The sequence below is a fragment of the Rhinatrema bivittatum genome, unplaced genomic scaffold (genome assembly GCF_901001135.1).
Source record: "Rhinatrema bivittatum unplaced genomic scaffold, aRhiBiv1.1, whole genome shotgun sequence".
Taxonomy (NCBI): domain Eukaryota; kingdom Metazoa; phylum Chordata; class Amphibia; order Gymnophiona; family Rhinatrematidae; genus Rhinatrema; species Rhinatrema bivittatum.
This window is the reverse complement of record NW_021821357.1, coordinates 15087-28060: the sequence shown is the minus strand read 5'-3', so window position 1 is coordinate 28060 and position 12974 is coordinate 15087. Positions and strand designations below refer to the sequence as shown.

Below are 12974 nucleotides of genomic sequence, written 5' to 3'. Positions count from 1 at the left end.
GGAGTTATCGCAATATGTGTGTATGCGTCCTGGATGTCTAGAGAGCAGAGCCAGTCTCCTCTTTGCAAAAGAGGAAGAAGAGAACCCAAGGTAACCATTTTGAACTTTTCTCGATGGAGGTACTTGTTGAGGGCATGTAGGTCCAGAATTGGACGAACGCCTCCCGATTTTTTGGGGATTAGAAAGTACCGGGAATAGAACCCTAGGCCGTGCTGAGAGTAGGGTACTGGTTCTATTGCTTTGGCCTGGAGAAGGAGGGAGACAATCCTGTTCCAGGAGGATGGTGTGGTTGGATGTTCTCCATGTCTGTAGAGGTGGGGAATCCAGTGGAATGGAGAGAAAGTTCAGATAACCTTGAGCAATTATCACCAGGAGCCACTGGTCTGAGTTGAGTGCCACCTGTTGTTGAAATGGCACAATCGACCTCCCACTGGCATCTGTGGCAGTGGAGGCTGGCTGCTGCTCCCTATGCAGGAGTCAAAAACCGAAAGCAGGGCCCGGCTGAGGAGCTGCTTGAGGCTTTTGTTTTCGTAGTTGACGAGACTGGTTTTTTTTGGAAAGGTCTCGTAGAACGAGTTCTAGATGGTGGTGGGTAGGATTTCTTCGGACGGAAGAATGACTTCTTAGCGTCCATTCGGAGAGGCTGTTTGAGGAATACTCAGAAGGCATCAGATAGCTGTCTCAGGGTCTCATGATGGTCCTTGAGTTCCACCACCGTCCGTTGAATCTGCTCGCCAGACAGATTGTCTCCTACACAGGGCAGGTCGGATAATCTGTCCTGTACTTCAGGGTGAAGGTCCGAAGACTTGAGCCAGGCCCATCTTCTTGCCGAAACAGCAGCTGCAGATATCTTTGACACTGCTACCAGGGTATCGTAAGATGATCTTATCTCATGCTTGCCTGCCTCAAAGCCCTTGTTCACTAGGGTTTGAAGTTGTTCTTGGAACTGTTGAGGCAGGGAGTCTGTCAATTCTTGTATCTACTTAATTAAGACGCTGTTGTATTGGGTCATATGAGCTGATAAGAGGCAATTTGGGAGATGAGCATTGAGCCCTGAAGACACGGCGACCAATGGCATCTAGAAATTTCTGCTCCTTGCCTGGGAGAAAGGAAGAGTGGGGTTTCGATCTCCTTGCCCTCTTTTGGTCCGATTCTACAACCACAGATTGAGGATCCAACTGAGGTTTTTGAAAGCCTAGGGCTGATTGTACCAAATAAGTGGTGTCAGCCTTCCTGTTGACTGGAGCAACAAAGCCAGGGTGTTCCCAGTTCTTCTTGAGGAGATCCAGAAGAGCCTGGTGAATAGGAATCTTGTTCGGTCTGCAACTGGAAGGGAACCAATTCAGACATCTCTTTCACAAAATTTATGAAAGAAAGGTCCTCTGTAGGAGAACGCTTCCTGCTTTCAGTAGGAGAAGGCAAGTCATCTGTGTCTGGTGAAGAATCATCAGTCCAGGTATCAGGATCAGCATCTGCCCCTCTAGGAACCAGAGGGGGACGGGGCGGAATTCCTGAAGGTCCAAGTCTAGGCTCTGAAGGAACGAAGGAAGAACTGGAGGCACCGATGAAGGCATAGAGGGCATCGATGGATGGATCGGTGGAGTCTGACGCATCGGCATTGATGGCTGAGGCATCAGTAAGACTCCCAATGGAGAGATGCGGAACGGTGTTTCTCCTACCGATGACAAACAGGAAGGGCACTGGAGCCATCGGCGACCCGGGATCCATTGGTGGAAAAGCGGCAATATGTACTTCCATCCGAGAGCAGCGGGGCCAACGCTGCCGGAATTGGGTCAGTGGTCGGCTTCACGACTGGGACCGGTGTCTGTGCCGGAGGAATTTGTAGTCGATGCATCGCCTTGTCGATGGCCTCCTGAACCATCTGGTCTAGTTCTTCATGGAAACCTGAAGCAATCAGCCCCAGCTCTGGAAGGGGAGAAGGAGGCAGAGGCATAGCCAGAGGGACCACCGTTAAAGGCGGAGTCGCGGCTCCCGATACCCGTCTGGGTGAGGGTTGCCTCTGTGACCCGGTCGCAGAAAAGGTCAGTGCCTTTTGTGGACGGGGTTACTGCGACGACGGCTCGGACGATGGCAGGTCGATGATTTCGCTCCCTTGTTGGTCTGAGACTTCCGATATCGATGGTGATGTGTCTCTACGATCCCTCTGGTCCTGAGGGGGAGTAGAGGGAGTTAAAGGCTGAGAAGTCGAAGCCGGACGGTCACCGGCTGGTGGTCGATACTGGCGCGAAGTGGACGGTGCCTGTTCTGACTATTGTCGATGCAATAGACTGCGTCGGGTTTGAGCATGGAAGAGAAGTTCCATCTTCTCCATTCTGGCCTTGCGACCTTTTGGTGTCATTAGGGCACATTTGGTACAGGTCAGGACATCGTGCTCACATCTGAGACATTACATAGACCTTATGAGGGTCTGTTTGGACATGGTGCGGTTACAATCCGGGCAACAACAACGGAACCCAGACGCCATGGCCTTGAAATATTTAAGCCGCGGTGGCCGCGAGGGCCAAACGCGACAGGAATCGACCGAAAATGGGTAAAAAAAAACCAACTTACCGGAGTACCGTGGCTTGAAAAAGTTGAAGGAGGGACCCCTGTGGGGTGAGAAAGTTTTTAGTAATTCCATGAGGAAAATTCCTGTCAGGAATCTCCTTAACCACGTGGCTACTGCTGCGTGGAAAAAAGAAGACTGAAGGGGATGCCTGCAGGCTGCAGGGTTAGTACCATGCTGGGCATGCCCAGTAGGTGCCAGTCAAAGTTCTAGAAACTTTGACAAAAGTGTTCCGTGATTGGGCTCCATCCTGTGATGTCACCCATATGCGAGGACTACCATCCTGCTTGTCCTGTGAGAAATAAAATTTGAAAGTCCCTCACCTTTTTTTTTTTTTTTTTTTTAATATCTCCTGGCATTCAGGGATTGTTCTTAGTTACATATATCATATTTCATGAACTAAAGAACCACACAAAATGGTTTAAAATGCACATTGTACAATCAGACACTCTTGAAAAGAACATGTCCATTTGGTGAGTTTTTCAGGTGGGTAGGATGATGTGCCATTACACACTCAAGTCCACCTTCTGCTCATAAGTCACTGAATTGAAGGAAAATGGCACAACATGCCACAGCATTAAATGATCATGCATTAGAGGGTTGGGGTTTTTTTTTTGCTTTTTTTAATGTACAAGTTTTAATGTTTGTTTCACTGTAAAAGTTAACTAAAATAAAACTGGTTTACAAACAAATCTGGGGTTAAACACTGGCAAAATGTGAATTAAACAAAAATGAATGGTTCAGACTGCATAGTTAACTATGCAGTCTGCATAGTTAACTATGCAGACTGAACCATTCTTTTTTTTTTTTAGTTCACATCAGCATACATTTTGCCAGTGTTTAACCCCAGATTTGTTTGTAAACCAGTTTTATTTTAGTTAACTTTTACAGTGAAACACACACATACATATATTTTTTATTTATTTATTTTTATTTATTTTTTTTTTTAACGCGAACAGTCCCAATTGCAACCTTACCACCAAAATAAACAAGTCTGACTCAGCTGAAGAAACGTGTGAGCTGGAGGCAACAGCTGTGCTTGGCATCTGAACTTGCCAACTTGTGCCTCCCAATAATATTTCATGCAAACATGTTCTGTTTATAGGAAGCACTGTTTTATCCTGAATGATACATTTAACAAAAGCTATCCACATGAGATGTTTTCATTCTTATTCAGTGGTCACAGAATAAAGTATGCATATTGTGTGTGTGGGGGGTGGGGGGGGGGTGGAATATAAGCAGTACAATTTGTTTTGAACACCCTTTCATACAGCATTAGTGGACTAAGATCAATATTAAAACTGTTTTCCAGTTTAGGAGTCTCTTTAGCAATACTACAGTTTCAAGTGGGACTTAACATTGATACTTACCTGTAACAGGTGTTCTCCGAGGACAGCAGGATGCTAGTCCTCACATGGGGTGACATCAGATGGAGCACAGAACTTTGATCTAAAAAAAATCTAGAACTTTCAAACATGCCCTACTGAGCATGTGCAGCTATAGTCGTCACCCGCCCCCTAAGCAGTCACTCAGTTCATAATATAGCTAATACATGTAGAAATCAAATACACAGGAGAGGCAGATGGGTTTCATGAGGACTAATATCCTGCTGTAAGAACATAAGAACATGCCATACTGGGTCAGACCAAGGGTCCATCAAGGCCAGCATCCTGTTTCCAACAGTGGCCAATCCAGGCCATAAGAACCTGGCAACAATCCAACAACTAAGTCTATTTCATGTTACCGTTGCTAGTAATAGCAGTGGCTATTTTCTAAGTCAACTTAATTAATAGCAAGTAATGGACTTCTCCTCCAAGAACTTATTCAATCCTTTTTTAAACACAGCTATTCTAACTGCAGTAACCACATCCTCTGGCAACAAATTCCAGAGTTTAATTGTGCGTCGAGTAAAAAAGAACTCTCTCAGATTAGTTTTAAATGTGCCACATGCTAACTTCATGGAGTGCCCCCTAGTCTATTATCCAAAAGAGTAATTAACTGATTCACATCTACCCGTTCTAGACCTCTCATGATTTTAAACACCTCTATCATATCCCCCCTCAGCCGTCTCTTCTCCAAGCTGAAAAGTCCTAACCTCTTTAGTCTTTCCTCATAGGGGAGCCGTTCCATTTCCCTTATTTTGGTAGCCCTTCTCTGTACCTTCTCCATCGCAATTATATCTTTTTTGAGATGCGGCAACCAGAATTTTACACAGTATTCAAGGTGCGGTCTCACCATGTAGCGATACAGAGGCATTATGACATTTTCCGTTTTTTCACCATCCCCTATCTAATAATTCCCAACATTTGCTTTTTTGACTGCCGCAGCACACTGAACTGATGATTTCAATGTGTTATCCACTATGACGCCTAGATCTTTCTTGGGTTGTAGCACCTAATATGGAACCTAACATTCGGGCCGATACAGTAAGGACGCGTAAGAAAAAGTGCGGCTGTGCCGGGCGCCCGCTCGTTTGACACGTGCACATTTTGGTTCACAAGCCGCTCGATTCAGTATTCAAATTAGACGCAAATCCAAGCGGTGGTAAACGAGCATCCAAAGCACGTCAATGAAGCGGTAGGCGTTCGCAATCCATTTTACTATAGAGCGGTATACAGCGCCTATACAGTATCCAGGGTGCACTGGTACCTGTCATTCCAAATGTCATTTGAAATGTCATTCCACCAGGTGAGTGATGGTTCTTTTCTACAGACCTCACATGGACACCAGGGCCACTGCCCTGAGCATCCAGCCAGACACCCAAGGTCGGGGTTTCCGTTCATGGACCTTCCCGCCTGTATCCGGGCATCCATGATAGGAGGCCCCGCTGCCTTCCAATCGTTTAACAGCACATACATGGATATGCCACACTGTGGATTCTCTGGTGTACATAGTTTGACTAGCAGCACATATAAATTATTTAATAGTACATACATGATCTGCAACACTTATAGAAACATAGAAACATAGAAATGAAGGCAGAAGAAGACCAAACGGCCCATCCAGTCTGCCCAGCAAGCTTCACATTTTTTTCTCATACTTATCTGTTTCTCTTAGCTCTTTGGTTCTATTTCCCTTCCACCCCCACCATTAATGTAGAGAGCAGTGATGGAGCTGCAACCAAGTGAAATATCAAGCTTGATTAGTTATGGGTAGTAGGGGAAGTAACCGCCGCAATAAGCAAGCTACACCCATGCCCATCTGCTTTACCCAGACCGTGCCATTCAGCCCTTATTGGTTGTTTTTCTTCTCCCCTGCCGTTGAAGCAGGGAGCTATGCTGGATATGCTTGTAGTATCAGTTTTCACCTCCCCTGCCGTTGAAGCAGAGAGCCATGCTGGATATGCGTGAAGTATCAGTTTTTCTTCTCCCCTGCCGTTGAAGCAGGATATGCATTGAAAGTGAAGTATCAGGCTTATTTGGTTTGGGGTAGTAACCGCCGTAACAAGCCAGCTACTCCCCGCTTTGTGAGTGCGAATCCTTTTTTCTTCTCCCCTGCCGTTGAAGCAGAGAGCTATGCTGGATATGCGTGAAGTATCAGTTTTTCTTCTCCCCTGCCGTTGAAGCAGAGAGCCATGCTGGATACGCGTGAAGTATCAGTTTTTCTTCTCCCCTGCCGTTGAAGCAGAGAGCCATGCTGGATATGCGTGAAGTATCAGTTTTTTCTTCTCCCCTGCCGTTGAAGCAGAGAGCCATGCTGGATATGCGTGAAGTATCAGTTTTTCTTCTCCCCTGCCGTTGAAGCAGAGAGCCATGCTGGATATGCGTGAAGTATCAGTTTTTCTTCTCCCCTGCCGTTGAAGCAGGGAGCCATGCTGGATATGCGTGAAGTATCAGTTTTTCTTCTCCCCTGCCGTTGAAGCAGAGAGCTATGCTGGATATGCGTGAAGTATCGGTTTTTTCTTCTCCCTGCCGTTGAAGCAGAGAGCTATGCTGGATATGCATTGAAAGTGAAGTATCAGGCTTATTTGGTTTGGGGTAGTAACCGCCGTAACAAGCCAGCTACTCCCCGCTTTGTGAGTGCGAATCCTTTTTTCCACATTTCCTCTTGCTGTTGTAGCTTAGAGTGATGTTGGAGTCACAGTAACCATGTGTATGTTTATTGAATAAGGGTATTGTCTCCAGGCAGTAGCCGTCATTCTGGCTAGCCACCCACTCTTTATTGACGGCCTCTTGATTTTATGGATCCACAGTGTTTATCCCACGCCCCTTTGAAGTCCTTCACAGTTCTGGTCTTCACCACTTCCTTCGGAAGGGCATTCCAGGCATCCACCACCCTCTCCGTGAAGAAATACTTCCTGACATTGGTTCTGAATCTTCCTCCCTGGAGCTTCAAATCGTGACCCCTGGTTCTGCTGATTTTTTTCTTATGGTAAAGGTTTGTCGTTGCCTTTGGATCATTAAAACCTTTCAAGTATCTGAAAGTCTGTATCATATCACCTCTGCTCCTCCTTTCCTCCAGGGTGTACATATTTAGATTCTTCAATCTCTCCTCATAAGTCATTTGATGAAGACCTTCCACCTTTTTGGTCACCCTTCTCTGGACCGCCTCCATCTTGTCTCTGTCTCTTCGGAGATACGGTCTCCAGAACTGAACACAATACTGTATTATCAAGTTTGTTTTCTTAAATGAACTATGCGTTCATATTTCAGCTTCTACTACAATCAGCAGCCTCGGGGATGCCTAATTCTAGACGCAGGAGGAAGGCTCCGTAGAGGCGTCCATGCCTCTGCTGGACTCCCGGAGCCTCAGGACGCCTAGCAGACGCCGGATGAAGGCCTGGCGTGCCTCCCATCTTTCCGGCGTCCGTATAGGTGTCCATGTCTGGAGCCTCAGAGACGCCCAGAGATGGATGGTACAGTTGAACCCAAACAGAACACATACCTCCTCTGGTCTTGCTGCTGGGTTCTCTGGTTGGTTGGGTTCTCCTTGCTGCTGGGCTCCCCTGTTGGCCTCTCCAATCTGCCGAGCATTTCTCAGAGCATTTCTCATTCTGCTTCTCAACTGAATGAAAAATATCGCCAGAGCCAATATAAGATGTTGTCCGTGGCACTGTCCAGTACGAAGCTGACTGAACACACTAACGCCAGGGTCAGGGTAGGCAGTAAATATTCAGGTTAAAGACACGGTAAATAAGCTGGTTAAAAAGGCGATAATTTGGGTGCACATTACTGTATCGGAGGGAATAGCTAATCCAATCATTAACATATCATATATACATGCGGCGGGCGGAAAGGGATATGCGTCTTTGTTGGCAAGCGATAAGGACACGTAAAAGCAGTTACTGAATCGCGGGTCTGCCTTATGCGCTCAAAGCACGCGTCCAAAGCGGGTTAAAAAACAGGCAACCGTAGCTGCGCTTTACTGTATCGACCCGACAGTGTAACTATAGCATGGGTTATTTTTCCCTATATTCATCACCTTGCACTTATCCACATTAAATTTCATCTGCCATTTGGATGCCCAATTTTCCAGTCTCACAAGGTCTTCCTGCAATTTATCACAATCTGCTTGTGATTTAACTACTCTGAACAATTTTGTATCAACTGCAAATTTGATTATCTCACTCGTATTTCTTTCCAGATCATTTATAAATATACTAGCCATTAAGCCCGTAACAACGAGCTACATTAAAAAAAATTTCAGTGCAATTTCGGACACTGCACCTGTCTACATTTCTTTTCCCTCACTCCCCCCTTCCCCTCGCTCATTCACCTCAGTCACTCACCCCCTTTCCCTCACGCTCACCTCCCCCCTCCCTCCCCACTCATCCACACCCCCTCTTTTTCTCTTCTGCACAACTTCTTACCCTTCCCACTTACTCACTCATCCTTTTCCTTCCATCCCCTCTCATCTTCCCTATCCTTCCCCTATCACCTCATCCACAACCCCTTCCCTCTCCCTCAGCCCTCCTCCACCCCCTCTTTTTCTTTTCTACAGGGCCGGCTGGGAGGGACCAGGCTAAAGGAGGAGGCATTTGCTGACGGAACTGCAGCATTGTAACAGCCTGAGCCTGTCCCTCCGTCGCCATCCCTACTTCCTACTCCCTCCCCCGGCAACGGAGGACCAGGCTCAGGCTGTTAACACGTCTGAGGAGCCTTTTCTTGGAGCAGTGATCGCGCGCACACCTGACCACCGTGCTCGTTGCTTGCCCGCCCGTCACTCAGCTTTCACCGCTGCTGCTCCTCCACGCCGCATCCGCCGCGCTCTGTTGCTGGCCAGACAGATGCTCACATACCGCCGCTGCCGCAAAACGCCGTGTATGCCGCTCAGACAGACATGCTCTCTCGCGGCACATCGGGCAGAGTTCTTTGTGCCGCGCATACGCAATAGAGCGGCTCTCTACTGCACATTTGCGACACGTCGGTCAAGCCTCATTTATCTAGTTGATTGAAGAGTAAGGGTCCCAATAAAGATCCCTGAGGCACTCCACTGCCCACTCCCTTCCACTGAGAAAATTGTCCATTTAATCCTACTCTGTTTCCTGTCTTTTAGCCAGTTTGCAATCCACGAAAGGACATCGCCACCTATCCCATGACCTTTTACTTTTCCTAGAAGCCTCTCATGAGGAACTTTGTCACATGCCTTCCGAAAATCTAAGTATACTATATCTACTGGTTCACCTTTATCATAACGATAACGACATATAACATATAATGACAGGATAACAAAACGAGGCTGTTACCTCGTTTTGTTATCCTGTCTTCTCAGCTGCCTTTCGTTACCCCCTCTCCCAGTTTTGACTTCCCTGTTAAAATGTAATTTTCCAAACTTAACCTGTTTACTGTAAACCGACATGATGTCCACAACTAATGCTGGTATATAAAAATGTTTAAATAAATAAATGTTTATTAACTCCTTCAAAAAAGTGAAGCAGATTTGTGAGGCAAGATTTACCTTGGGTAAAGCCATGCCGACTTTGTTCCATTAAACCATGTCTTTCTATATGTTCTGTGATTTTGATGTTTAGAACACTTTCCACTATTTTTCCTGGCACTGAAGTCAGGCTAACCGGTCTGTAGTTTCCCGGATTGCCCCTGGAGCCCTTTTTAAATATTGGGGTTACATTAGCTATCCTCCAGTCTTCAGGTACAATGGATGATTTTAATGATAGGTTACAAATTTTTACTAATAGGTCTGAAATTTCAATTTTTATAGTTCCTTCAGAACTCTGGGGTATATACCATCCGGTCCAGGTGATTTATTACTCTTCAGTTTGTCAATCATATCTACCACATCTTCTAGGTTCACCGTGATTTGATTCAGTCCATCTGAATCATTACCCATGAAAACCTTCTCCAGTACTGGTACCTCCCCCAACATCCTCTTCAGTAAACACTAAAGCAAAGAAATCATTTAATCTTTCCACGATGGCCTTATCTTCTCTAAGTGCCCCTTTAACCCCCCGATCATCTAACGGCCCAACTGACTCCCTCACAGGCTTTCTGCTTCAGATATATTTTAAAAGTTTTTGCCTCTACGGCCAACTTCTTTTCAAATTCTCTTAGCCTGTCTTATCAATGTCTTACATTTAACTTGCCAGTGTTTATGTATTATCCTATTCTCTTCTGTTGGATCCTTCTCCCAATTTTTGAATGAAGATCTTTTATTTATTTATTTATTTATATGTCTTTTATATACCGAAGTATTGGTAGAGGCCTTCACTCCGGTTTACATTTATAACAACGCGTACATTGAAAAATCAGGTGAACAGTTTAAACAGAGTTAAAGTTATAATGAATATATATAATATATATATAGGCAAGTTAAAATAGGTTAAAATATATAGGCAAAATATAAAATATAAAAAAGTTAAAATATATAGGCAAGCTAAAATAGCTTCTTTCACCTCCCCTTTTAACCATGCTGGTAATAGTTTTGCCTTCTTTCCACCCTTCTTAATGTGTGGAATACATCTGGACAGTGCTTCTAGAATGGTATTTTATTTTAACAATGACCACACCTCTTGCATACCTTTTACTTTTGAGCTGCTCTTTTCAGTTTTTTTCTAACTATTTTTCTCATTTTATCAAAGTTTCCCTTTTGAAAGTTTAGCACGAGAGCCGTGTATTTGCATATTGTTCCTCTTCCAGTCATTAATTCAAATTTGATCATATTATGATTATTGCCAAGCGGCCCCATACCTCTCTCACCAAATCCTGTGCTCCTCTGAGAACACCTGTTACAGGTAAGCAACTCTTTCTCAGAGGACAAGCAGGATGGTAGTCCTCACATATGGGTGAATCCCAAGCTATAGGCTGTCTGAGCAGAGCAAAAGGGGAAACTTTGCTCTGATGAAAGTATCACCTCTCTCCCTTTTGCCTGTGAGGCAGCCGACTCACAAAGGGGTCTAGGTGGGAAGAGTTGGGTTCTACAGAAAGAAAATCATAGAAAAGCCAGACAAAACCCCAATGCATTGCAGAGGCGCCTAAGGCAGGGGAGTGATGCAAGTGCCAGCAAGAAACATACTCCGCATCATGGAAAACATTACAAGCAGAGTTTCAGATCAGTGAACACTGACAGTAGGTCTAGAACCTCTTGGATCAGGAAAATGTATAGAGGTAAACAAGAGGATGACTCTTGGATGAAAGCTGTAGAGTTTTCTTCAGTGTTACAAGACAACCGAAAAGCCAACTGGGACTAGAACACACCAAAGAAAGAAACTGTGGTCTACTGACATCCAAAGGACAGAATGTCTCTGCAGAAGTCGGCCCATGTTTGGCTAATAGGCAAAAAACCAAATCAGCAACAATGGGAGAGTCTGTGACAGATCCTACATGCCAAATCACCAGACACAGCTGACCAGCAGGAAAGCATTAAGATTTGAGTATGAAAGGCAATCCCGAATGGGATCACTAGCCCAAACTCCCGAGCAGGGAGATAAGTTAGACCTGAAGCTCAGCTACACTGCATCCTGACAAGGGCAGGGCTATTCATCCTGTCTACAGGACAGTTCAGGTGAGCAGGAAGGCACTTTGGACAACCCAGTGAAGCGAGAAAAGCTAAAGGCAATATTGGCCAGAGCTTGGCAAAAATATAGGGAAAAGTGGTGTCTCTTTCCCTGCAGGTATACACTAAGATACACCATGAATGCCTTAGCTTTCCCCCAACTCCCCCCAGAAATTCCAACTCAAAGTTGGAAGGAGCAAAGAACACAAGTAGGTAGACCGTTGGGGTAAGCATAAGTTGCTAAGTTGTATAACAACCCCAAGCGAATAACTCACTGCCGATTCCAGTAGGGAGTTATCCACCTAGATGGAGCCCTCAGCCTGCTTGGAACAGCTGGAAGAGCAAATTCCACAGGGAAGAAATCTGGGAACACTTCACTAAAACAGGAATCCGGGGTGCCACAAGTGCAAATACTGTTGAATAGGATTTCTTCACTGGCCTGGAAACTGTAAGGATACCAGGGCAAGGCAGGGCAAGGGCGATCTTGGAACAGATTGCCCCAAACCTGGCTTAGGTAGTAATACCTCAGCCATGATAGCATATACTTCCCCTAATGAAGTACACAGTCCAGTAAATGGAACAATCAGATTATTCCTAAAATGGAGAAGTATAGCTTGCAAGCCACTGCAACCAAACAGAGGCACCTCTGTTGCAGGTTCCCTTGTCCTCCAACTCTTTCAGCAATGGATATAACGATAGGTTGAAAGACATACTTGCCAATTAGATGGAGTAAAAGCAAGTTTGCTTACCGTAAACGGTGTTTCCGTTGATAGCAGGATGAATTAGCCAAGCTGTCATGGGAACTGTCAATCAGGCCCGGGAGGCAGAGCTTCAAAGTAGATTTCAGATGTTTGTCTAAGGCTACGAGAGTTCCCGCGCAGGAAAGCAGAATCTCCTCAGTCTGTAAGAAAGCAAGTGTAAGAAGAACACAGAGTGGTGTTGACTGCACAGAGAGGTGGGTGGGTCAGCATGGCTAATTCATCCTATCTACGGAAACACTGTTTACAGTAAGCAAACTTGCTTTTTCCCCCCATCAATAGCAGGGCTCAATTAGCCATGCTGAAATGGGAGTCCTAAGCTCCCGATCACACTGTAGTCTGAAGTTGCATTGGTTTTGTAGGCGTGATCTAGCCAGGTGGCAGTCGACTATGGTCCTTAGTGCTTTAGTGAATGTAGAATCGCGCGTCCCAACTTAGCATCTTCAGCTGTGTGCTGGTCCAGGCAATAGTGGGACGTGAATGTGTGAAGTGATGACCATGTAGCCGCCTTGCATATGTCCAATGGTTGGACATGTCTGAGGTTTGCTACTGAGGCGGCCACTGCCCTCACTTGGTGAGCCTTGGGAGGAGCAGAGGTGAGAATTTTGTTTCTGGTGACAAAACTGGATACATTGAGCAATCCAGCTGGAAATAGTACGTTTCGCCACTGGTAAGCTGGGGGCATTCGGATTGAAGGAAAC

At 45.6% G+C, this 12974-nt stretch overlaps 1 protein-coding gene across 1 annotated transcript in view; it reads right to left on the bottom strand.

The window, feature by feature from the left end:
* The window catches only part of LOC115082622 (ubiquitin-conjugating enzyme E2 G1-like), a 59446-nt gene extending 47029 nt beyond the window's left edge, over positions 1–12417 (bottom strand). Inside the window, exon 1 of the mRNA XM_029586831.1 lies at positions 12265–12417. Within this exon, the coding sequence (XP_029442691.1) occupies positions 12265–12313 (49 nt within the window). The 5' untranslated portion in view covers positions 12314–12417. The remainder of the gene's footprint in view (positions 1–12264) is intronic.
* Between the last annotated feature and the right edge of the window lie 557 nt (positions 12418–12974).